Source organism: Drosophila subobscura, chromosome O (genome assembly GCF_008121235.1).
Source record: "Drosophila subobscura isolate 14011-0131.10 chromosome O, UCBerk_Dsub_1.0, whole genome shotgun sequence".
In the NCBI taxonomy this organism is placed as follows: Eukaryota; Metazoa; Arthropoda; class Insecta; order Diptera; family Drosophilidae; genus Drosophila; species Drosophila subobscura.
Window position 1 is genome coordinate 23,523,821 of NC_048533.1, and position 24,353 is coordinate 23,548,173.

The 24,353-nt window shown below is 44.1% G+C and overlaps 6 protein-coding genes across 6 annotated transcripts; 3 read left to right on the plus strand and 3 right to left on the minus strand.

Annotated features, from left to right (window-relative positions):
* The first annotated feature begins 729 nt into the window (after positions 1 to 729).
* On the plus strand, positions 730 to 1,505 carry LOC117897849 (homeobox protein MOX-1). The gene has a single exon (XM_034806917.1). The coding sequence runs from the start codon at positions 1,002 to 1,004 to the stop codon at positions 1,485 to 1,487; it is 486 nt and encodes a 161-aa protein (XP_034662808.1). The 5' UTR covers positions 730 to 1,001; the 3' UTR covers positions 1,488 to 1,505.
* On the minus strand, positions 1,485 to 2,862 carry LOC117897848 (MKI67 FHA domain-interacting nucleolar phosphoprotein). The gene is made up of 3 exons (XM_034806916.1): positions 2,672 to 2,862; positions 2,262 to 2,609; positions 1,485 to 2,208 (listed from the first exon to the last, which is right to left on the minus strand). Exons 1-3 carry the CDS (start codon positions 2,765 to 2,767, stop codon positions 1,570 to 1,572), a joined length of 1,083 nt encoding a protein of 360 aa, XP_034662807.1. The 5' UTR covers positions 2,768 to 2,862; the 3' UTR covers positions 1,485 to 1,569.
* Positions 2,863 to 2,987: 125 nt separating this feature from the next.
* Positions 2,988 to 4,271, plus strand: LOC117897233. Its single transcript, XM_034805950.1, has 6 exons — positions 2,988 to 3,183; positions 3,245 to 3,436; positions 3,495 to 3,698; positions 3,758 to 3,988; positions 4,045 to 4,091; positions 4,144 to 4,271. Exons 1-5 carry the CDS (start codon positions 3,028 to 3,030, stop codon positions 4,087 to 4,089), a joined length of 828 nt encoding a protein of 275 aa, XP_034661841.1. The 5' UTR covers positions 2,988 to 3,027; the 3' UTR covers positions 4,090 to 4,091; positions 4,144 to 4,271.
* A 102-nt stretch (positions 4,272 to 4,373) lies between these two features.
* Positions 4,374 to 5,749, plus strand: LOC117897231 (diphthine methyl ester synthase). Its single transcript, XM_034805949.1, has 2 exons — positions 4,374 to 4,645; positions 4,733 to 5,749. The coding sequence occupies exons 1-2, from the start codon at positions 4,511 to 4,513 to the stop codon at positions 5,441 to 5,443; spliced, it is 846 nt and encodes a 281-aa protein (XP_034661840.1). The 5' UTR covers positions 4,374 to 4,510; the 3' UTR covers positions 5,444 to 5,749.
* A 42-nt stretch (positions 5,750 to 5,791) lies between these two features.
* On the minus strand, positions 5,792 to 7,088 carry LOC117897230 (COP9 signalosome complex subunit 6). The gene is made up of 2 exons (XM_034805948.1): positions 6,584 to 7,088; positions 5,792 to 6,517 (listed from the first exon to the last, which is right to left on the minus strand). The coding sequence occupies exons 1-2, from the start codon at positions 6,983 to 6,985 to the stop codon at positions 5,873 to 5,875; spliced, it is 1,047 nt and encodes a 348-aa protein (XP_034661839.1). The 5' UTR covers positions 6,986 to 7,088; the 3' UTR covers positions 5,792 to 5,872.
* A 400-nt stretch (positions 7,089 to 7,488) lies between these two features.
* LOC117896307 (elongation of very long chain fatty acids protein 7) lies at positions 7,489 to 16,911 on the minus strand. The gene is made up of 6 exons (XM_034804530.1): positions 16,752 to 16,911; positions 14,545 to 14,735; positions 14,389 to 14,469; positions 12,684 to 12,846; positions 12,489 to 12,625; positions 7,489 to 8,462 (listed from the first exon to the last, which is right to left on the minus strand). The coding sequence occupies exons 1-6, from the start codon at positions 16,909 to 16,911 to the stop codon at positions 8,187 to 8,189; spliced, it is 1,008 nt and encodes a 335-aa protein (XP_034660421.1). The 3' UTR covers positions 7,489 to 8,186.
* Between the last annotated feature and the right edge of the window lie 7,442 nt (positions 16,912 to 24,353).

Genomic DNA, 24,353 nt, shown 5'->3' on the forward strand with positions numbered 1-24,353 from the left:
TATAACTAAATTTAATTTTACACATAAGCGTAATATCTCATCATTCAAAATTCTTCTTTCCGATTCCAAAGCTTTCTGTATCCAAAGCTTTGGAACCCTCTGCATGGCCTGAGCACACTATTCTGCATGAATTCAATCGGTTTGTGAACGACCTGCCTAAGTTGCATTAATGTATGCTGATGACATTCAAATTTGTTTTTCCTTTTCCGACTGGTACTTGCATACTTTTAATCTTGTGCTGGTGAAAGCATCTAACTACTTATAATCATAGCACATCTCCCAATGGTATTTTACAATCGGAATATCTTCATAATTTGTGCACTTAAATTAATTATGAATTCTATTTGATGCATCTTCTCATCCATCTACCACGCCAGTGAATATTCCAAATTATGACATCAAATTCCACTACGGTTCTGTGGACAGGGGCTGGAACTACGGACAGTAGCTCGGAGTCAATCTGCCGCATCAGCCTAAAAGCGCGTGCAATTGCGCGACTTTAAGATAAATCTCCGACACAGTTTTACGACCGCTGGAGATATTCAAATTTTATAGCAACGCCGTCCCCGGCACAAAGCACTTGACTCATGCACACCGCACACATGCGCAGTGCCCTAGGCGAGCACTTCCGTTTCTGACCGGAGTCGGAACGTCTGGATCGTTTCGGGTTTGTTTTGACAAGAGATCCATAGACTAAGCAAACATAGGGCGGGGATTGTGGGTGTCATAACCGCTCAAAACTATGAAAGAAAAGGGAACGCAGAGCGTAGAGCGCACGCGACTACTGGGAGTGGGGTGGGGGAGGTTCTGTCTTGGTTTTTGTGTGTCCAGATGTTGCGGACAATTATCATATCAGCAGCACATCATTTACAGTTAAGTGAAAAAGCAGATTGAGCCGCGATCGGAAGAGAGAGAGAGAGACTTCCTTAATAAGCAGCTCCCTTGGGTCCGAGCGCATCAGTATTACGTAGACTCTAGCCGCGAAAGGAACCAGAACCAGCATGAGGAACTCCAACTCCATGGATTGTGAGACCTGCTATTATGTGGATTTTAGCAAGTCGTGGCTCAGTCAGACCCAAGGCTATACGGACTACAGCTATGGCCATGGTCAGAGCTATAATCAGGGATATATTGCAATGGATGCCAATTGGTCGTCGTCCAACGATGCACACGAGCTGGAACAGCACAGGTCGTCCCCCGCCAGGCAGGAAGAGCCAGTCCGAGAGTCCAGTCCCAAGGCCAGGGCAGCCACCTCGCAGCGCAAGGAGCGCACGGCATTCACCAAGTCGCAGCTTAAGGAGCTGGAGAGCGAATTCTGCTTCTCAAACTACCTGACGCGCCTGCGACGGTACGAGATCGCCGTGGCGCTGGAGCTGACGGAGCGGCAGGTGAAGGTCTGGTTCCAGAATCGTCGCATGAAGTGCAAACGCATCAAGCTGGAGGGAGCAGGAGGAGGAGCCATAGGAGCCACCAAGACGCACTGCTAGTTTGTACAGGGACATATTTTTAACACAACTTCTCTTACAAATGTTCGCTTACTAAGTAATTAGAGTAAAATGTAGTTTACGATTATTTCTTCAACTTCTTGGACTTGACCTTCTGCAGGGGCTTGGCCAGCGTCTTGGCTGCGGCCAGCTGCAGCTTCTGTGTGACGGCATTTTTGGCAGCCTTAGGTGCCGGAGCGGGCTTCTTCTTTTGCACACCGCCAGAGCCAGGTTTGCGCTTCAGTTTGTCCTCCAGTTTGTTTTTCTTCTGCGACTTTTTGGGCGGCGGTGGGAGATCCTCCTCTTCCTCGCTGTCCTCAGAATCATCGCTGGCCTCGTCACTCTCTCCGTTCTCCAACTCAAGATCGGAATCATCTTCGGAGGCATCCACATAGTCCTCGTCATCAGAGTCCTCATCGATGGTGGTGCCCAGCAAGTCTTCTATGCGAACCTCCTTCTCTTTTTTCGGCTTCTTGCTGGACTTTGCAGCCTCACTGGTGGATGGTGCAGCGGCTTCTGGTGATTCCTTGGACTTCTTGACTGGCTCCACCAGTAGACTCGAGAAATCAATTCCCAGATGCTTGTACTTCTCTTGCAGCTTCTTGACTTTGCCAAGATTGGAAACGGTGCGCTTCTGGCAGGCAGCTTCACTCCAATTGTTTTGCTTCTTTACGCTGTTTTGTGTTCGCTTGGTGATCTCCGAAACGTAGATTTCTTTACCAGCCTGAAAATTTGATTATTTACAGGATCTATTTTCTATCCCTCTGCTCGCCTTACCTTATTTTTCACCCTCTTCACGGATGTCTTGAAGTAGTCAAATTTCTGATTTTCGGGCGGAATGTACGACGCCTTTACCACTTTCTGGAACATAAGATAGTTGTCCATGGTGTCGGCGGCCACCTTGGCCACCTCCGGATACTCGAACTCGACAAAGGCAAATCCCTTGCTGCTGCCAGAGAGTGGCGAACGGGCCAGCCGAACACGCAGCACTCGACCGAATTGCTTGAAATACTGGCGCAATTGCTGCTCAAAGAAACCGTGCGGCAAGTGCTTGATGAACACAATGCCGCGTTCCTTGCGCTCCTTCTGGTCCTCTGGGTTGGCCTTTGGCAATTTTTTCTTAATCTGAAATGGAGGCACGTTTACAGTTAGCAGGCGGCAGCCATTGAGAATGTTGTTCCTCTTACCTGTCCGGAGACTACAGTTTTGCGCGGCTCTGGCTTTTTGGTGGGAGAAGCCTGTTTGGCTATTTGCTGAGGCCTTGGCTTCTTTACCGGCGCCATAGTTAGATATTTTCAACAATTAAAACCCAAAATTAAACGAAATAAATGAAACTATTTTCCCGCACGTGGAGCGAGGAATTATCGATAGAATATACCGCACAACCCTCTAAAATATACGCAAACTATATCTTAATATACCGATAAATTGTCGAAATATACCTATATAAACAGTCGACGACGAAATATACCGAAAAGTATAAAATATAGCGTAAGCGGTATTTGTTTTATTTTGTTTTCACTTTGTTTTGCCGCCAAATAAAATGGATCTAAGCGCATATAAGGATATATGCTTTGATCCAGACCATAAGAGGAAAGAAAGAAAGGTCTATAATCATGAGGAACTCACGACATTCCTGGCCAACTCTTCCATAAAGGATTACTTTCGTAGTGCGCCCCAAATAACAGATTCGCATCAGGTAAGGTAAACAAACTTCCACGAAATTAAGTGTTCTGAAAAGGTATTTCTGTCTGGTATAGCTGCTAAGCTACTTGAATGCGACTTTGTCCAGCCATGCATGGGGAGTTTTTGATCTGGAGGAGCTGCTTGATCTCTACATTCTGGCCATAATGATGATGACATACGACGAGGAAAATTTTATAGTCGTCAGGGAGCGCTTTATGCTGGTGGATACTGTCTCAAATTTAGGAGATGGTCTGCAGCTACCGCATGTACGGTGTCCAGCACATCCAATTCTCCTTCCTGCTATACGATTGAATTGCATTTCAGATTGACTTTATTGCCAATGGATTGTACGAGAAGTTCGTGCACGGCGAGGGAGCCAAGCGATTGCAAAATGTTTTGAACATGCAGATGGCCATTCCCCATCTAGTGCTCTCATCTGGCCATGGCAGTGGCGTTGCCATGGCCCTGCTTCTGACCATCTTTGCCAGGTACACCAAACTCCCAGTAAAGCTGCAGAAGACTGGTAATGTGAGTAGCAGCGTGACTGGCATTGAATTGTAATTCCCCATCCCCATCCCTATTTGCAGGCACAGAATGCATTCCAAATGGCAAAGTTTGTCCGTTGGCAGGAGCTAGCGGACGCTGGTAAATATCAGGAAATGTTCATGATGATGCGGACAATTTGCCTGCTCCTAAATATGCCAAATATTCGTAAAGAGTTTCACGATAATGAAATGGGATCTGAGATGCACAAATACTTCCTAGGCGTGCTCAGGGGATTGGGTAGATCCGACAACCAAACATTCTTTGCCATGATGGTTAGTTTTTTGCACATTCAGCTACTGAGTAAACATTAATAAATGTTTTTTTTCAGGTGGAGCGATTCATTGCCTTCTGCGTTGTACGCGGGGCAACATAAAAGTAAGAATACTTGTCTGGCATAATACATTTATTAATTCTTGCTCTGTTTTAGTTTGCTGTAGTGCCTGTTGCACTCCTTTAAAGATGCCAATGCTGAGAGTTTCGAATAAGTATTATTTTTTGTACCCAAGATAGAGTATCGATACTACGGAATAGATGTATAAATACATATATAAACAACAGTTAATTTAAATAATTAATTTCTAGCCGGATGTGTGTTTGCGAAGGTATTTTCGTAGATTTACGGTATATTTTTTAGGGCCTTGCGGTATATTTACGATAAATCCGCGGTCACACTGAGGGGCACGTGTTGGGGTCGGTTCCACAACATTTAAATACTTTTAAGCTCAGAATTGGCAGTAGCGATTGAAATTTGCACGCACACAAGAAACAGCTCCAGCACCAGCTAAAGCCCCAGCATGTTCTATCTAATCGGACTCGGCCTTGGGGATATCAAGGATATCACAGTGAAAGGGCTTGAAATTGTGAAGCAATGCAGTCGTGTGTACCTCGAAATGTATACCTCAATTTTGGGCTGTAGCCTTGAGGACATGGTGAGTAGTCTTGGGGGCAGGGCTGGTGGGAGCAGGAATACCGATTAGACGATTTTCACCTAATTTTTGTCGCTTTGTGTGTTGCAGCAAGAATTCTACGGTCGACCGCTGCTGTTGGCAGACCGTGACCTTGTGGAGCAGGGCGCCGATGAGATTCTGGCGGGAGCTGGCGAGACAGATGTGGCCCTGCTGGTCGTCGGCGACCCCTTCGGCGCCACCACGCACACAGACTTCATATTGCGCGCCAAGGAGAAGAACATACCCTACAAAGTAATCCACAATGCGTCCATAATGAATGCCATCGGCTGCTGCGGCCTGCAATTGTACAAATTCGGAGAGACTGTGTCCATACCGTACTGGGACGAGACCTGGAAGCCAGACAGTTTTTACGACAAAGTCAAACTGAATCGCCTGCACAACATGCACACGCTGTGCCTGCTCGACATCAAGGTGAAGGAGCCCACCCCCGAGTCGCTAATGCGCAAACGCAATGAGTACATGCCGCCGCGCTTCATGAGTGTGGCGGAGGCCGCCCACCAGCTGCTCAACATCGTGGAGAAGAAGGACGCGCTGGAGCGCAACACAGTGCTCAATGAGCAATCCCTGTGTGTGGGCCTGGCACGTGTTGGCCAGGAGACGCAACAGATTGCCGTGACTACACTGCTCGAAATGCGCTCCACAGACCTGGGCGGTCCGTTGCACTCGCTGATCATTCCCGCCAAGGAAATGCACCCACTGGAGGTGGAATTCCTGCAGCAGTACGCAGCCAACATCAAGCTCGATGATTACAATCATTAAAATTAATTCCCACCGATTTTGCATTGAAATGAAAAGAAATGAAATGATGATGTATCTACATATAATACGCATAAGTGTTTAGGAAATGTTGTATATGCATATAGAATGGCCAGATGGGCGACACATTGAATTGAATTTAAGAAGCTCGAAGCTCAGCATCTCTCCATGGATTATAAGAAGAAAGTGATAAACATATGTATGTGGATTCCCCGCCCACTTGGCTCTGCCCGCTTAATTCCATCTGTATCTGTATTTGTAGTTTGCCAATTGTCAGCATAAAAAATAAAAAATTGCATTAACCCATTACACGCTACCCAAGCCAACCCCTAGGACAAAGGCATACACAAATATGTATAATGTTGACGCTTTAATTGTACATCCCATCACACTCACACACATCGCATCGCATTTAAAAACCAATCTGTCCGTTCAGTAGTAAAGCCCGCGCATGCGGCGCGATGATCCCTGGCGGTCGTAGAGCATATTGAATTTGTTAACAAAGTGATGCATATCGTTGCATCCCTTGGTCAGTGTTCCCAGATAGCTGATTAGGCCCACGTCGTTGCATTGCGTGTAGAACTCCTCCTGGAAGGCGGGCACCTGCATCACGGGCAGCCGGTGGCACAGGGCATACGCTTCGCGCAGAATCTCCTGGTTTGCTTTCAGCTTGCCTGCCTCCACATCTTTGATGTACTGCAGCACGATTTTGATGCGTGTATTGAGCATTTTAATGGCACTGTCCTGAGCCACCAGGTGCTCGGCAACCACACTCTTCTCGCCGGACTCATTGGAGGTCATGCGTGCCACATGATCGACGCCAATGCGTTCCGCCTCCTCGGTGGCCAGTGTGTAGGTTAGCGGCACAAACAACATAGTGGCCTCCCCATCCACCAGATCGATCAGCGACTCGTAGAGCTTCAACGGCAACTGGTCCACGCTGCGCGACAACGGATGCAGTTGCAGCATGATGGGGCACTCGTTGATGGCTGCTATCTGTTTCTGTATCTTTATGTCGTCCGCTGTGGGATTCTCGCCCGTCGTATACCAGCCAATGAAGTCGAGGTCGCTGAATACCTGCACAGAAAACAAAGACGAAATGATTGCTACGACCCAACGCATGGATTCAATTGGGGCACCAACCTGCTTGTACTGCTGCTCCTTTTTGTTGTAGTAGTCTTTGTTGATTATCGTCTCGTCCCCAATCACATCGGTCTTGAGTTCGAACGAGTTCATTATTTCAATGTTGCGTCCCTTTTGTTTGCCAATCAGCGCTCCGTAGACCTGACGCGGCTCCCCATGCTGCGCACGAAAGCGCGTCCAGTGCTCCGATATATTCATTATGACCAGCGGATGGAGTGAGATCGTCACCGAGCCGGTTGTGCCCTGTGCGGCCATAACATTCCCCTTGGGCTGTGGCTGCTGTGCATCTGGTTTGTTGCTGCCGGCGGCAGCGGCTGCTGTTGCGGCCGCGGCAGCTGCAGCCGCCGATGTCGAGGTGCTTGGCTTTGCCGACATGTCCACGTCGACCTCCATTTGTTCCATGCTTGGATTGTGGTGGCGCGAAGTGTGCGCAACGAAAATGGGTCACCAAAATATGTGGTTTTTTTTTTTTTTCGTAAAAATTAAACTCCAAAACTATTTTTCAGTGTGACCGCGGATCTATCGATTAAATATACTGTCGGACTTTCAGAAACATACGTTCTCATGTTTAATATATACCGTAAATATACCGAGGAAACAAACGAACTTAACCCACTTAACACTGCGCTGACAATATTACTTTTTTGTGGTATGCGGTCACATTGTGTTGGCAGAGTACCCACCTCTTCTCAATCCCATCGGATATCGGCGGTTTGATTCGAGTTCAAAATGGATTGCCAGAATAATTCCTTGTCGAACTTGAGACATTTGATCAACTTTAAGTGTGAGTCCATGAATAGACTGTATGAATGCGATTTCTCCTTAATTAATTGATATTTTCCGCGTGAATGACCCTGCCAAATGTTGGCTCTGTCCAATGGGGAAGTGAAAAAAACAAAACCGTCTCGGCTCGTTATTGAAATTGATCTTTTCTTTCGCTTTTATTTGTCTTCGCTTTATTGAGCGCGCTGCTGCTCAGGATTGAGTGGCGCGCAGGTTGTAAGTTAGACTAGTTTGCTTAGGCTAGAGGGCTTAGCGGACTACAAATATTTAACATTTAACATTTAACAGGCTATTTACAAAATCGTCTATACACAATTACAATTAACACTTACTTAGGCACTATCGGGGAGAGCGCAGAGTTTCGATTAAGAAACTCAACGCGATACGGTCGTGAGGTTCTAGAATTAGGTGGACTTACGACCTAGGCAGATCTCGAAAATTGACCCAGTTTCTTGTACAGTTACACATACGATTACGAATACAGTTGCGACTGCTAGCCAGAGAGGCATTCTCTTCACCGAACGGACAAGCGAAGCAATCAAGCAGAAGCTAGCTGGTTGGGGGGCTCCGCACATTTGTTGGCTCTTCTAGTTACCGTCTGGCTGGACTTCCTTCCTTCTGTTCGTGTGCGTTTGTCTATCTGTGCATTTATGGCTCTTAAGCTTAAGCTTAGCGTAAGTTAAAACCTTTGTACCAAAAACTACTTCCAACGTTTGTTCTTTGTTGCCAACACCAATTTGTCCAGTTTTACGAGTATGCAAAAAATTTGTTCCCTTTTTCGAGCAATCCCTGGAAGTACTTCCTCTTCACCTCTTCTATTCTAGTGGGCCTTCAGCTTCTGTGTCAGCATCTCCATGTGGTTATTGTTGTTGCTGTCCGCCTTGCAGGCCAACTCCTTGGCTGCTGCCGTGAGCTTCTCCTGCTGCTGCTGCTGTAGCGCCTTGGACTTCTTGTAGCTCTGCATGTAGAAGTTCATGAAGAGGCAGAAGAAAATGGAGGCATTCAGCAGAAGGAGAGCCGAGATGAACTTGGAGAACTGGCACTGGTTGCTGAAGAGGGCGCGTAACGTGTGGAAAATGCACAGCACAAACTGAGCCTGTGGGGGAAAAGAGAATTATAGATTGACAGGTCACAAAGTGAGTATAATAATATATCATTTGTGGAGACACTGGGAACATTCTAGCATCAAGTGTTGTTATGCCTGAATAATGAGAAACTTCCACAGAGGACACGCCCCCCTCTGTGGGCAAGCTTGCATTGACACTTGCCCACCTCTTTCTGGTCATTGTCGTGGCATTGAAGGGCTTAGAGCTTGTCTCGTTACGGAAGTTGTAACGTCATCCAATTAGCCCCGTGTGCGGCCATAAGATTTTATTCTCCTGACTTACAGCTCTTTTGAATGCGGCCAATAAAACGGCTAATAAAACGCCCGGGGTACGTTCAATCAACATCAACACACAGCATCGTTGTGGCACCCTTGAGCTGGCACCCAGCGAAGGCAATCAAAAAGTACTCAGATATGCACTGCGAGTGCTGAGTGAGTGCCGAGATGTGATTTGGATTTGTTGTAATAACTATGAGTATGTGCTATAGTTATTAAGTATCCATGAATGGGACCCGCGTCTCTGTTTAACCAAGTCCAACAAGTCGCTGACTGATGTCTTTCGTTGGCTGCTTCCATTGACCTTTGGCGACCCCGTTAGCCCCTCGTGACTGTGAGTGTTATACAACCCATATTTAGCTTTCGTTTATTGATCACTGATTGATCGTAAACTTATGATGCTTTGCTTTTGCGGCAGTCTAACGAATCGCATGCTGCTCCTCCCACAGTGCCGCCTCTTGCTGCTGCTGCTGAAAGCCCCAAAAAAACCTGTCCGTGTACATGCTTTGGTTGTTGTGTGTGCCGCCGAGTGTGCAGTTTTTGCTGACCTACAAAATATTACGTTGGTCAGCCAAGCGCTGCAAGTTTCCATTAACACTGCACTGCAAGTTGTGGCAAAGTCACTGAGCCAACGAACCATAGGAAGCAGCCGCTGCCGCCTGTGGCACTATCGGTTGGCCAAGCGGACAACTGTGCCGTGCCACTCGCTGCCACTGCTGTTGGCCAAGTTTGAGCAGTGCTTGTGGCTGGAGCGTTGAAAGCCAGCGCCAACGCTTAAACGCTCCATTGCTGTCAGTGGCACCGCAAGATTGATGGAAATGGGACAGTCTTAGGGGGAGTTCTGAGGAGTACTTCAAGGGGTACAGGTCACAGAAAGTGTAAGCTGAACAGTGGATTATTTGCAGACTTTTCAACATCTAAAGTAACCCATTCTTTCCATTGTTTGCACTCACTTGTACCACTGTGCCGTGCCGGGTCTATTATTGTCAATCGATTGCATAATCCATCTTTAGAGGCATTGTACGCTCTGCCACTGTCTGCGATTGCGTGTGTGGCATGTCTCCGTGCCGGCAAATAGCCACAACAAAAATGCAGTTGCACTTGCAACATGACTTGACCAGACGCGGGACTCCATTTCCATTTCCAGCCCCAGCCCCAGTCTCTGTCCCAGTCTCGGATCATTGGCTGGCAATTGAAAGTGGCAGATCGCTTGTTGACTTTTACCCACACACTGGCACAGGCACAGGCACAGACATTACACAGATACTTAGAGGCAGTGGAAAATTGCATGAGTAGTCTGCCCAGTGATTGCCATCGACAATAGCCACAGAAAACGCAATCGCCGACATAGACACTCACCGGGTTGGTGTGGCAAGTTCGTCGCGGTGCTGGATAAAAGTGAACGCTCCACTCTCGACTTCACTCTCGACTCCACGCCACACGACTCCGAATCAGCTCGGAGCGTATCGGCTTGGATCGGATCGGTGGCGGGCAACATTCATTGCCGCAAAACGGAACGAAACACGAAATGATAATGTAATCGAAACTGGTCGAATCGGAGTGGAAGTCGCAGTCGAATTTTGAAGTCTATGTGCACCAAATGTGGAAACTTCGGAATTGGAATTGGAATTAGCCCGGTCTGCGCGGTGCTTGGTTCTGGCCTGGTCTGGTCTGGTCTGGCTTGGCTGGAGGATGTGGCAATGCCGCGGCTAGCCAAAATGTTACCAACAATCGGAACAGACTTCTTTCTCGGCTCTCGGCCACAATTTAGAGCGTGCGATATATGGTTTTGGTTTTGGCGTTTCTTGTGGCTAATTGCCAATGCCCGGCAGGAACGAAACGGATCGGCAAGAATCTATTGAGGCTATTGCGCATGAGACACAAATACTCTCTCGCATCAACAGCGGCAGTAACTAGAACAGCAACAACTACTTAGTATAACCGCTTTAACGGTTACAGCAGCAACAACAGCATGACAGATAAATTATCTATAAGATGCGTTTGCCCACTCAACATTTGATTGCGGCTCCGCCTCATTATAAATGAATGGCGGCAGGCGGCGGGTAGTGGGAATCGCACAGAATCGAGCGACAAGCAATTGGAAAACATCAAGAAAACAGCTCGGAAACGACTGCGAAAACAACAGTACAGATACAGATATAGCAACAATCTAAATGAGCACTCAACTGGCGACACATGAGTAAAGTATCATAGGCGCATAAAATGGGTACAGTAAGAACTGCTTGGGTGGGATTATAGATGGGATATTTCAGTTGAAAAGTATCAGCAGAATACAGCATTTGATTGTATCATGAAATTGAATTTCTGTGCTATTATATTTCCACCTCGTGAAGAAACTCATGCAAATTCTTTAAAATAAATCATACTTCAAGGAAGCTATACTTGACTCATAAACATTCTGGTTTTCCTTCAGTGTTTTACAGGCTCCGCATTCCAGGCAGCACATAGTAAAATCCTTTCCATTTCTATTCTCAAATTCCACCCCTCCTAATCCTCACTCAGTTCGATCATTTTTCTCTCTGATTCTATCATATAGAGTTCCACCTGTTTACCTCCTGCATTTCCATATATAAAACCAGTGCTTAGTATGTACTTAACTTAGTCACTGAACGTTTGACAACTCAACTGTGGAGCAGCGAGGCCTCAAGGCGATTCACTAGCAAAAACAACAGCAACCATATAGCATATGGCATATAGCATATACGAGTATAGCATAGAAGGAGGCCAGCAACAGCAGCAGCAGCAGAGAACAAACTAAACCTGCCATGTCTCCATGCGTTTCAAGAATTTCGAAACATGGAAAAAAAAGAGAGAGAGCTAAAATGCAATGAAACATACGAATACGATCGTATTTACCCACTAAAGTTGTCCCCTTCTATTATGTACTTCTATTTATATATCTACCAGTGTGGTATCTGGTCTCTGAAGTCTTTGAATTATGCGTAGCCAGCGAGAACTGATCATATGGAGCCATAGACAATACCGAAACAACAAAAACACAGATGGGAAAAACCAGAAATAAGACAAGATTAGAGCAGCCAATCTCTTGTTTTATTTCAGTATCTAATTCGATTCGGTTTCACTTTTGCTTTTGTTATTGCTTTTTGCTTTTTGCATTTGCAGATAGTCGTTAATCAGAGCTTGTGCAATTCACTAGAATGCATGACCGATCGATGACTAGAAGATATGGCCTTTGGCCCTCGGGTGATCATCGAAGTGGCAGAAACAAATAGAAACTACTTGCAGAGGTCGCAGAATCTGAGTGCGATAAATGCCACTCGTGTTTTTGGCCAAATGCACAATTCACAAAGCTAGAAAGAAGCATTGGCCAATAGATTTTTTGGCAATATGCACACAGACAGAGACAGATGCTGGTGTGGCATCTAGGAACGTGATTGCCATTATGATGGTGTCTGTGTGTGTGTGTGCTTTTTGAGCTAAATGAATAATACCATTTTATGTGGCAGTGTCTTAGACTTGGGGCCGAGGCAGAGGCACGGCTGGGATTGCCGGTCTAACTGGTTTGCATTTTTGGCCAATTGCCAACAGCTCTAGCAGCAGTCACTAACTTTGAGTCTATGTCCGAGAAGCACATTTCTGGCATGCCGCCGAAACTTCTAAACGAGTTTCGTTTAATTTTCGGGCGGTATCTGTGCTGGAACAGATCCATTTTAATAAACCCCTCCCCCCCGCCTACCCGCCTGATCGGTCTATACTTACGATCTGCAGCTCGGTCATGTATTTCTTCCACCACAGGAACTTGGCGTACTCGGGTCCCATGGCGGACATCATGTAATAGAAGTACATGCAAACATGCACAAAGTTGTTCAACAGATTGGGGAATGTGGCATTTCCACCTGCAAATTAAAGGTTATAGTTTTCCACACATAGAACATATTCTATGGCTGGACCCACCTGCAAGGAATTTGACCAGCACCCAGGTCTCCAGTGGCGTCACCGAGTGATGGTACACATGCAGCCAGGTGATCTGTGAGGATTTCTTGCGCAGCACAAAGAACACGGTGTCGGCGAATTCCGTCAGTTTTGACAGGTAGTAGATGTAGCACAGGTTGAGCATCTGCCAAAGAGATAGAGAGTGCGAGATTGGGGTAAGTGGGGTGTTGGGTCTGACCTAGCAAGGTCACTCTGCAATTATCAACGCCCATCGAGCGACGTGACCAATTAACGTAGAAACCACAAAAGCAGAAGAACTTGCGCAATGACATTGACAACAACATCTTAGCATCGCTTGGCATCGCTTTGCGCCTCGTTTGGTTTCTTTTCGTTTGTCGTTTTCTTTTTCTTTTGCATTTTCGTTTTCATTTTCTTTGTGGTTTCTTGTTTTTCCTGTTCCATGCAAGAATTGTTGGTCAAAAAGTGAAACCATGCCATGCGCAATGTAAACAATATTGACATTTATGGGTCTCTCGCGGAGGAAATGGCTACGATAATGTATGACGGATGCTAATTATGCTAATGCCCAGAGCCCTGTGACTGGCCTTTGTCACAGAGTTTATTGACTTGTCGGCGGTTTGTTTTATTGTTTCGGGTTTTCTGGGATTTACTGCGGATGTGAAATCGATCAATGGATAGATCTTCCGCTGGTTCACACCTGGTTTATGCTCTATTGACTCAAAGCATAAATAAAAGCCAAGTACAATCTCAATTGGCAGCAAACAGCGAATGCAATGGTTAAGGGCTCTTGTAAATGTTGCTAATTTGATTGTAACATTCGTTAGGCATGAGGCAAGGGCCTTTGGAGGGGTTGTGGCAAACCCAAATGACTTGCAGTGAATGTCAGAGGAAGTACTCTTTGAGGAGGTTCTCCCACTTGGCGAGGTAGCAACAACTGGCGAATGTTCTTATTAACATAAACAGACAACTTTCATTCTCTTATCCACTTTAGTCTGCCTCTTCATCCAACGGTGTACATTCAACTTTAAATTTTCGCCAATGTTATAGTTTTACAAACATTTGAATGCCTCATTTTGTGGTCCACAGTCAAATTGGCACTAAATGCTGCATTTAACTTTAAAGTTTAATTATCCAACTATTTCTTTAATTGTTTTCTAGTCGCGAGAGTGCCCAGCCAGCCATTTAAGTAGCTGAGAAACGGGGGAATACAATCGATTGAGAGGCGTAACAAAAGGCTGGAAGCCAGCAATTATCTTTAGAATTTGGATTAAGAAAGCCACTTCGGCAGCTAATTAGCTTCTCCAAGATCTGCTGCCCATTTGAATGTGAACTTTGTGCCATGATGAAGGCATAATTAAAACACTTTGCCTGTGGCTCTCGTTGTTGTTGTTTACGTCTTGACGGTGTGTATGACTGGCCGAAACAACGCAAAAAACTAACCAACTGACTGGCTTTGAGTTGAGCCCCAGACGCACTGCTGATTGCTCTTGAGGTGGCTGTTGGAGTCGGTGAATCATCAGACATAGAGGCAACGAACTTGCGGACCAGAGAGCGGAAGAGTGTCCGCAGCAAGGTGAGACGGGGACAAAGGAATAATGCCAAATGACATAATCAAATCTATAAAATCTACAAGTCCACGCGTGCGTCTTAAAATAGATCCACTCGATGGGGGGATGAGGATGGGCCAGTTTCGTTTTCGACTTACCCGCTTGGACATGGGACCATCCGAGTAGTCAACCGGTTGGCACTTCAGATTATAGTAGTTCAGCCAGCCGGCCATTAGGTGCTGAAACACAAAACGGGGATTGGGAATAACATTAGGGGGATGTACAATGGGGTGGAATCCAAAGTCCACACTCACCTCATAGAACATATAACCGCTGAGTGCCACCTGGAAGGCATTGTAGATGACCAGAGTGCGTCGCAGTTGGAAGGGCTTGCGGTCGCGCATGAAGAGGGGGCCCAGGACGAGCACCCAAGAGAGGTAGATGGCCACCAGGCCGAAGGTGAACATCGGATGGTCCATCAGGTGGAAGCGTTCCGCACGCGGATCTGGAAATTCAGGCAACAAAATCATCAAATTAATTGCCGCAATTTATTTTATTTTATTTGATTTCATTTCTTTCTTTTTTTTCATCTATGCAAATCCCCCGAGACGGTTGGTCCCAGAGCTGGTTTCGATTTGCATTTCATTAGCTCATAGCACTTCGCGTTATGTTAGCCACTCAATTCATCCAAGTTGAATGAAATCGTGAATAGATTCGAACAAAAAGTATATGAAAACTATTTGCCGGCTAATTTCTTTGTCACTGAATGGCGTTATGTGTCGACACATTTGGCTTTCGAGTAAACAATAATTGATAAATACTCGCAATCGCAATCGTAATCGTACTCAAACATGAACCGGAATCCCAGCTTTAAATACAATATTTCCACTGGCCAAAGAGCTCCGTCTGGCAATGTCGTCATAGCGAAGTCAGTGTCGAGGAACCCCCTAACCCCATATGACAACTAATTACAAACTGCTTAGAATTTTTCCATTGGTCAACATTTCTATTCCGTTGCCTCTGGGTGTTTATTGACAGCAATTGATTAAAGACATTCTAGGGATTCATTTATGGCCTTGCAATTATTCCTGTTTTTCCAACAATTATTCCATTTCGATATTGTGACGACTGTGTGGAATCTAGAAATTGTTTTCAAATGGACCGGAACCTATTTGATCTAATTTAAGTAGTTCTAGAGATTTCAGTGGACTTGAGTGAACTTTGTTTTGTTATTGCCTTTAATATTGAAAACAGTGTGATGTTTTCTTAATAAATGAATATTTAAACGCGTACATCTGTTACATCTACTGCGCTGAACTGCAATTCTCAATAATATCATTTTTAAATATTTTGTTTCTAAGCGACTTTATTGCTGCTAAATTCCAAGTTCCAAAACATCTAAAATTTGAATAGCTTTTTTGACTATAAATTTATATTTTTGCTTGGGTTTCTCCGTGTAAGTTTCCCGATCATTACTGTCCTAACCTTTGTGCTGCTTTTCCACAAAATTTTCCTTTCAAACTATTCTTCTTTAACCAATGTTTTTCACCCTTGACAAATTTCTAGAAATTTTGCCTTGTCATCGTTTCAAGTTCGTTTCCTAAGTCTTTCGTTTATGGCCCCGCACTTGAAGTTTATTCAGTTTATTTGCATGATTTTGGCATGATTCAATCTCAGCTGGATGGGTACACTCGCACTCGGGCAGCGAGATACACTATTTGCACTGTTTTTATTTTAATCGCATCTGCTCGACCTGCCATTGACCTCTCACCGGCGACATCGACCGGCGCGGCATCTGACTTCCACAGCGACAAAGACGTGAGTGTCAATATGGGGCACATGTGCTCAAAGGCGGGAAACGGAACGTTGAGGCAAATGCCCTTAGAGACAGGGGCAATCCCCGTGTTGTACGATCAATGCTGCTGATGCATCGTCTGTATTTTTGTTAGCTATTTTTTTGTTCCTACATGCTCAGCTGCACACGGAAAGAGCCAGCGGCACAGCCAGAGGCAGAAGCAAATCCATAGGCAAAGGCAAAGGCAGACACAAAGTCTCAGCTGAGTCGTCGATCTCGACGGTCGCTTCATAAAAATGGCTAAGATAAGAAATGTAAATACATTTTAATTACGTTAATAATTGTCAAAAATACAATTGACATTGCCAAGGTCTCTATTTAATACACTCAAAAACACACACACACACCACACGCAAAAAAAAACCTTTTTTAATTGTCCTAGAAGTTTTTTTTTGGTTGAGTTTTTGGTTTTTAATCTTTTTTGAAGCTCTTTCTTTTTGTTTTAGACATTTTTGTTTTGCCGCTTTGTTCGCTTTTGTGTACGTTATTTTGTTATGATTTGTTGGCTACAAAAAAATGGCAATTCCTCATTTTTATGCGTTTATAATGTGGGTAAATGTTGACTGAACGATTTCGTGCTGTTTAGGGCAGATGAGCTGTCGCTTTAATGTCTCCGTTTGTGGGAGGCCTTCAAATTTAAATGCAATTTCAATCAATTCCACCTACCGCCATAATCCTCTTCCACCAATTGGTAGTAGCGCTGCACCAGGCCCGTGTAGTTGCGTGAGATATGATGGGTCTTGAACTCATCCAACGCGATATTGGCTATCTCCACGGCCATATCGAAGCGCGAGCTGGCATTGTAGTAGTGGTAGTTCATCGTCATGATTCTCCTCTGTTTGTTGTGTTAAGCAATCTTCTGAATGATATACTTAAGCTGCAAACACACTTTCGTCTTCGTTCTATATAGATTCGACTATAGTTTCGTTAGGCTCTCTGTCAAAGGCTTGCCGCAGGATTTCTCATGCTGCGCTCAGGCCGGAAAAAAACACTTTCGATTTTTTAGTTTGCAGTTCGTGGAGTTTGTTGGCTTTCAGCTTCGATCGAGTAGAAGCTGCAGCTTGTGGCACTCTCTCCAAAGACACTTTTCAACGATGATCGATGATCACAAATTGTTCATTAATATAGTATACTAAATGGCTTAGCTTAGTCGTTCGACGCGCAGACTTGGCTGATTCTACCACCACACCGTAGGAATGTTTATGCTCAACTGAATCTAAAACTTCTCGGCAATCACAAGATAAAGTAACTTTTTCGCGTCGCTGTCGACCGAGCAGCAGCAGCAGCAGCAGCAGTTGTAGGCAGCAGCAGCAGCAATAGTAAGAGAAGCAGCAACAACAGGCAACAGCAGGCAGCAGTGGCCGATCACAGCGCCTGAGCTTGTGCAAAATACTTGGCAACTACACAGCAACACTAATACCCATACCATCCCACACCAAAACCCATACACTGGCACCTCTACGACTTCGACTTCGAAAACTTGACGAACACTCTTAGGCTTCGCACAGAACAACGGAAGTTTCGTTAGGTTCGCTGCGATACGCGACGCGACGCGCAGCTCAGCGCCGCACTGCATGCAATTGTCTGTGCCTGTACGTGTGCACCTGTGTGTGCGAGTGTGTGTGTGTGTCTATGCGTGCTCTGTGCTTATACGTGTGGCCCAGTGGGTTCGTTTTTTATTATTTATGGTTTTTTTTTCAGCTGTTCGCTTGATTTTTAGCATGTTCCGTATGGCATTCAACTTTGAAGTTGCTGCCGCTGTCGTGCTGCCGCTTGGTAAGACGCGTGTATTAGTGGGTGAATCTGCTCTTTAATGGGTCAATGCACTGAGAATTGAATAGAGTCTTTGGGGTTTAGAAATGATAAGTGCTTTGGCATACATTTGTCTAAATATAAACTGAGCTGCGGGCTCTTTGCAATTCATTGCTTAAGAATTATGTAACAAAAACAATTATTAGCAATGAAAGTTGGAAGGCAATTTAATCGAAAGTTTTGAGAGAAAACATATTGCTTGTAACGATTCGATCGATAGCCTAAAACATTAAGTATTTCGATTGGAAATAGAGGGAAATCCCAGTATAGACATTCCCAGGTATAGGAAATGGTTAGACAAGATTCAAGTTTACGGTACAAAGCTAATCAGTAAAGAGGATTAAAGTGACTTATAAAATTGTTTTCAGCTATAAATAAATGCTTACAAAATGATGATTAGAAATTGTATAGAACTTTATGTAACTCAAAAGTCTTACTTCCTTCTAGATTGCTGATCATGAGTTCTTGAAATAATACCTTTAATATTCACTCTATTCATCTTTATTTCCTTTCAAAGGATCCACACTTTAAAGAGTAAGATTTTTACTTCTCTCCTCATACTAAACCCTCCAGTAATTTCGAAAATTCCCAAAAACTTCATTACTCTAAGGAGTTAAACAAGTTTTGGTTTAAAAACTTCATTTGCCATAATGCTACGACAAAGTACTTGTACATAAGTAATTAAAACACGTTCGTAAACATCTTTTATGATGCCTTACATTGTGACAAGTTGTGTTAAATTTTTGGGGCTGGTCTAGGTAATGTATATTCCTGGACTTCCGCCTTGTCTTTCAATGACCTCAGATGATTTTTGTATTTACGAGCATATGACTAGGTATAGATAGATATGTGTAAGTCCCATTGATGCTTACAGGCCCGCAGAGAATTCTGTTAACATAACCTGTTCTCGGACAACTGAGAACAACAATCGAGGTGTTGACTCGCGGATTGGTGCTTTGCTAAATAAATTCTCGGACAGCATCCAGAACGTCTGCTCCGTAAACGTATCAAGGTGGAATCTAAACAATTTGAAAGGAGAACCAGATGGCCTCAGATCCATAATCGATCTGTGTTCTGTGGGAACGTGCAGAAAGCTATCGTGATCAAGGCAGAAGGCACTGGGCCAAGTGTCATTAAGTTTGTACATATAAAGTTTCGGACGTGCAGTGAAGTCTTCATCGAGGTCCGGGTCTCGAGCGGTAGTCATTTATGCGAGTATCTTAATTATGCCACTGAATGCCACATGAACGAGAACCATTTTCATTTTGTCACAAATTAACGCCATCAACGCTGCAAATTGTTCTTTGAAGTTCAGTCAGAGCCCCCGTCGACCTTTGGCTTGATTATTTTGGCCATGTTGGGGCCGAAAGTGGCAAGGATGACGACGGCCACCGCTGTTTCTGCCTCTGCTAACGGTTGAATGCGATTAGCCAAGCCAATCCAAGCCAAGACTCCAGCACAGGCGGCCGGCTTCTCTACTTTACTCTACTCTACTCCTCAGTGCTATACATGTGGCAGAGCTTGGTAACAGACTCATGGCATTTCACGGTCTAGGTCTAGGTTAATCGGAAGTTAAAGACGGCAACGCCGACTCTTCGATGATAAATGTATGCTTTGATAGCTCCAGTTTTGTTGTGATTTTTCTCTGCATTTTGTGAATTTCTGTTTCATCAATACTCGTATATGTGATTTGATCTTTGCCATTGGCGAAACAGCTTTGACTTCATCATAATCAATAATACCTTTATGAATACGTTTGCTATGGGCAAATGCTAAATGTTTGTCGCTTATTATTTGCCTGATTAATGGCCCTGGCGTTGACAAGGGTTTACGCATTTCAATTGGCAATTTTAGGCAAAACCATTATTGAGTCATTTGCAAATGTTGACATTTTATATTAATACCTTACTTTTACTTCATACAAATTGCTTTCAGATGCTGACATTTTGGGTCTACTTGTAAGAGTGAGTCATGGCTTTTAGCGAAAGGAGATGTTTACGATGGGGAAACTTTTAAGAGAAGATTGCGGAGAAGTCTCTTACACTTTTGCGCATCTGGTATATAGCTCAATGCTAATGAAATTATTAAAAGAATATTGATCTCCATCCCAATGTTAAACAAAATGTGGAAATAGTCGTTCCCCAACATCTTTAAAAATAACACATATGCGAGCATAGTTTGCATATGAATAGAGCTCGAAATGTATCGTTCTGGGTTCATTTAACTTTAGGAAATAATTCTTAGTTGTATTATATTGTTGTATGGAAGATTCTCTAAGAACATTTCATATAGTTTGGATATAAGTTCGTATGGTTGAAGGGGAAGATTCGCTTAGTTTCAGCTCAATTTCAAGCTGACGCAACATGATTGTTCAGTAAATATATTTAGCACATGGAATATAATTAAAATTCATCAATTAATTAGCACAGACTGGCGAAGGTGTAGGTGTCCACACTTCCAACCCTCACCAGAGAATGTTACCAAAGCCCGCAAATTGATTGACCCTTGACCAACGTCGTTTTTTAATTGATAACGGAATCTTTTTGAAAGGCTGGCTCCGGGCCGGCCCCCCTGTTAGAGTCCAGTCCGGATCGAATTTGTAAACAGTAATTACATTGTTACAGCGGCTTGTTAACGCTTTCGATTAGCTCCGTCATTGAAGCAACAACAGTTTCCAGACCAGACACCAGACATTTCGTAATTTCTGCTATTGAATTGCGAAATATTTCATGTCAACTTTTGCCGGCATACTCATATGCTGCTGCTTATCGGAAGATCGGGCCATACTTAGTCTTAATTGGTGCAGAAAGCGCCGAGCACGCCCTGACCCTGAGCGACAGAGAGACAAGATTTAAACAATTTAAACATATTTATATCACATGTGCATATGAATTTTGCTTTCGGTATTTCAAGCCCAATATACATTCGGATTGGCATGGCGGCTATGCACACAACACACTGGGCCCTAATTGAATGGGCAAAGCAAAGAAGTGCCGGACTACAGTTGGGCAATTGTGTGGAAGAATCGGTGGATCTGGTAGAAGTTGGCACGTTCCCCCGATTGTGACGCTCATTGAGTTAGAGGCCAAGTGCTGGGGGTAGCTAGGCCTGCTAATCAGTTGGCCAAACTTCTCTTCACTTACAGCCAAGAAGAGATCAGAAGAGAGAGAGAGAGCTCAAAACCGACACTTGGTCTAGCTCTTCAGACTTAATGTTTTCGGGTTTATGAGGCAAGACGGCAGCCAAATGGGAATATTCTTGGCATCACATGAGTCTCTGAACTTGAAAACACTTTGATACTTTTTCGCCGAATATTAATTAGGAGCGAGCGGCTAGCGCCAAGAATAGATCTCGCCTCAGCCAATTAGCAATTAAGTTTCAACTTTGAACTTGACACAGTTGACGGAGCGTGCAAAAAATAAAAAAAAAACAAGAAGAAACTAGATAAATTCAAATATATAAATTGTTTCAGAAATTTATTGAAAATTGGCAAGGAAAAAATCAAAATATATCAAGACTAGAATTGTTAATTATGCATTTAAAGTTGCTTCGACTAAATGAAAACCGCTCTGCGCCATCGCATCTATTAAGCTTCTTAGGCATATTCTTCTTCTTTTTGTATCTGCATGAGCCTCTGTGGCTACGTCTAGCGGATCGGTCGATCAGTCGATCAGGAAACGGAAGCAACGATTTCTTTTTCACTACATATTAATCTTTTTGTTTTTTCTCTCGTTTTTAGCGCCTGAAACGAGTTCCCCTCAAGGGCGAGCCAACGGTAGTTGTGAGCCAGCAGCTACGACTTGAAAAAATTCGATTGATCGAAATAGAGGGAGAGCACGAGCAGAGCAGAGCCGAGCTGGACTGGGTCTATCTCTTTGATAGTTCGAAATCGTATCGGCATTTCCGTACTGTGCTGGCAAACGAGTTCGATTTGCGCAATTAACGAGAAGACTTGACTTGATAACAAGATGCTGTGGATGAGTAGAACCTGTGGAGGCAACGACCCTGTTACGGTACTGGAGTTAGTTAGTGCCCGGGTCAGTGTTACACTGTCATGTAATCGGTTAATAAACATTTACGTAGCTACATCTAATAATAGGTCTCTTTAATTTCACAATTGTGTTATTGTTGTTGATTGTTCTATATGAAAATGGCAAGAGCGAGTACTTTTCCCAAGGAAAAAATGTGCATAAGTTGTTAAGTATCCTTGCCCGTATTTTTAATAACATGGTTTATAGTATGTACATTTGTGTAGTTCTCAGAATAGTTCTCTCTAATTGAAGTCAACAGTTGTGAGCCGTAAAGGGCAATGTGAATGCTGCATCAGAATTGGTCTAACTTCAAGCACTTCAAGTTTGGAAGCACTTTAAAAAACTAAGTTATATTTTAATGGTTGAAGCAAATAAATGTAAAAGTTTTGAATTGTAAATGACTTGCAAGCCAGTCCAAAGTTTTGTAATTTCCATGCGACATCGACATGTTGTCCCTGTACTTTCATTGAGACTTATAATTAAGCCACGCAAACACAGACACACAACTTTGATAAGCTTTCAACAATTAGAGTAGGATTCTCTCATAAATCAAGTTTGCAAAATTAAATTTAATTTATTCAGAATTCGAAAAGCAACCGTTAAGCACTCGAGTCAAACTTTTGTCCAGCGATCTGGCAACTTTAGGCGAAGCTTTGAGCTGAGCTTGAATACACCAACGACAGATGACGCCAGCAGTGAGCGAACTGCGCGGCAGCACATGATTCACCGTTCGACTACTCCATTCTGCGATTGGGGTGGTTCGTGCCTGCCCGAGCAAGCCTCACCAGCATCAAAGACGCGACTTAATACTGCAAATGCACTACGAAGATCCCCATATCTTCTTTTTCCGTTCAAGACGTAAGTATAACTAAAAAGCAGTCAGCCTTCGCATTGGGTTTTAAACTCTTTCCCGGCTTTCAACTAAAAGAAAGAAGCATTTCCGACCCTAAATAATACATACATACATATGTATACACTTGATGTATTCATATATTCAGCACACGCAGCAGAGTCAATATATAGCCTAGTTCATTTCCCTGTAATGAGTATTTTAATTTTACCCAGAAGTTTGGGTATTTCTAATGGTGATGGGCAGGCGCTACATAACCCGTGATTCAATATACAAACCTAAAGTTTACCTAAATGGTAATACATTTCACTTAATTGGACACGCTTTACTATTCTTTGGTATCGTTTATCGTTCCGTGCCTACCATAGCCATCACGCTGTCATCGCTACGAAGCAGCCACGCAGAGTCGCTGATATACCACGAAAAGGTTTAACGCTACAATTATAGTTTTAAGAGCCTAATTTGCAATTGTTGTTTACAATACTAAGAGCAATACGTTGGGCAGAGCAATAAAGCGAGCTTTAATGCACTCACGTTGCAAATCTTTTGGCACAGGGCTCACAGAGCACTCAATGGTTGGGCATCGGAAATCGATTTTGGCGGCCCATCCGCCGGCCTTGGCGACGCACACACAACCATCCACACACACGCACAGAAATGCCAAAAGCAATACATATTTATAATTAATTTATTAGAAAAAATTGTCCCATCTGCCATTAAGAATTCTACAGAACGTCGAGCGTCGGACAAACGAAATGAGCCAAAAGAGAATTTTTTTTGCACAATTAATTGTTGTTCGTGCGACTGCTTTTGTCTACGCAATTTTGCTATTGCAGGGGAAGGGAAGCCAGAGAGGGGTACAAACAAAATTCAATAATAATTGTTTAACGGTTGTTCGCCTGTTTGGTTTGTTTGTGTCTATGTAAATGTTTGCGGAAGGAATTTGCATAACATGCAGAGGCTCGCGGCTGAGACTGAAGCTCCCCCCTCTCTGAATCGATTCGGCAGTGTTTGCAGCAGCAGCAGCGCATAGAGATAATAAACCAACCAATCTTTTGTATATCATTATGATCTGCTATGTGTCTGGTTGATGGCGAAACAAAACAAAAGACAAATGCAAATGTCCAGACCGGAAGAAAACGGCAGCAACGGCATACGCGGCGCATGATGGATTCTCTTCGAAAGGAAACCAGCTCCTAGGGATTCACCCACCGACCGACATTCACCCACATCTTATGCAGTTTAATCGTATTCGCCGATTGCCACTGTATGCGCTGGTTATAGATTCGCATAAGCTAATCGACGGTGAAATAGACATTGCCATCGCAAGTTCAAGTTCAATTCGCCGGTGACACAGTTAAGCAAAGCCAAAAGTTGAACTGCGAGTGACCCCAGCCTTAGCCTCCGTCTCGGTGTTTGTGTGGTCTCATTAACCATCCAATACCGAATGATAGTCTTGACCCGGAAGTGGCATTAATCGAAGCGCTCTGATCATTGTGGATCGCTAGAATCGATGGAGAGCCCTGGGCCACCAAAAAGAATTTGCATGTAAATTATTGGCCAGAGCGCGTGTCT

Coding starts and splice junctions, on each gene's coding strand:
- LOC117897849 (XM_034806917.1), top strand. CDS start 1,002: ATGAGGAACTCCAACTCCATGGATTGTGAGACCTGCTATTATGTGGAT.
- LOC117897233 (XM_034805950.1), top strand. CDS start 3,028: ATGGATCTAAGCGCATATAAGGATATATGCTTTGATCCAGACCATAAG. Junction 3,184..3,244: donor AAATAACAGATTCGCATCAG/GTAAGGTAAACA, acceptor TGTCTGGTATAG/CTGCTAAGCTACTTGAATGC. Junction 3,437..3,494: donor ATGGTCTGCAGCTACCGCAT/GTACGGTGTCCA, acceptor ATTGCATTTCAG/ATTGACTTTATTGCCAATGG.
- LOC117897848 (XM_034806916.1), bottom strand. CDS start 2,767: ATGGCGCCGGTAAAGAAGCCAAGGCCTCAGCAAATAGCCAAACAGGCT. Junction 2,610..2,671: donor AAACTGTAGTCTCCGGACAG/GTAAGAGGAACA, acceptor CCTCCATTTCAG/ATTAAGAAAAAATTGCCAAA. Junction 2,209..2,261: donor TGAAGAGGGTGAAAAATAAG/GTAAGGCGAGCA, acceptor TCAAATTTTCAG/GCTGGTAAAGAAATCTACGT.
- LOC117897231 (XM_034805949.1), top strand. CDS start 4,511: ATGTTCTATCTAATCGGACTCGGCCTTGGGGATATCAAGGATATCACA. Junction 4,646..4,732: donor GCTGTAGCCTTGAGGACATG/GTGAGTAGTCTT, acceptor TGTGTGTTGCAG/CAAGAATTCTACGGTCGACC.
- LOC117897230 (XM_034805948.1), bottom strand. CDS start 6,985: ATGGAACAAATGGAGGTCGACGTGGACATGTCGGCAAAGCCAAGCACC. Junction 6,518..6,583: donor AGGAGCAGCAGTACAAGCAG/GTTGGTGCCCCA, acceptor TTTTCTGTGCAG/GTATTCAGCGACCTCGACTT.
- LOC117896307 (XM_034804530.1), bottom strand. CDS start 16,911: ATGACGATGAACTACCACTACTACAATGCCAGCTCGCGCTTCGATATG. Junction 14,736..16,751: donor GGTGGAAGAGGATTATGGCG/GTAGGTGGAATT, acceptor CTGAATTTCCAG/ATCCGCGTGCGGAACGCTTC. Junction 8,463..12,488: donor ACATGACCGAGCTGCAGATC/GTAAGTATAGAC, acceptor TTTCCCCCACAG/GCTCAGTTTGTGCTGTGCAT.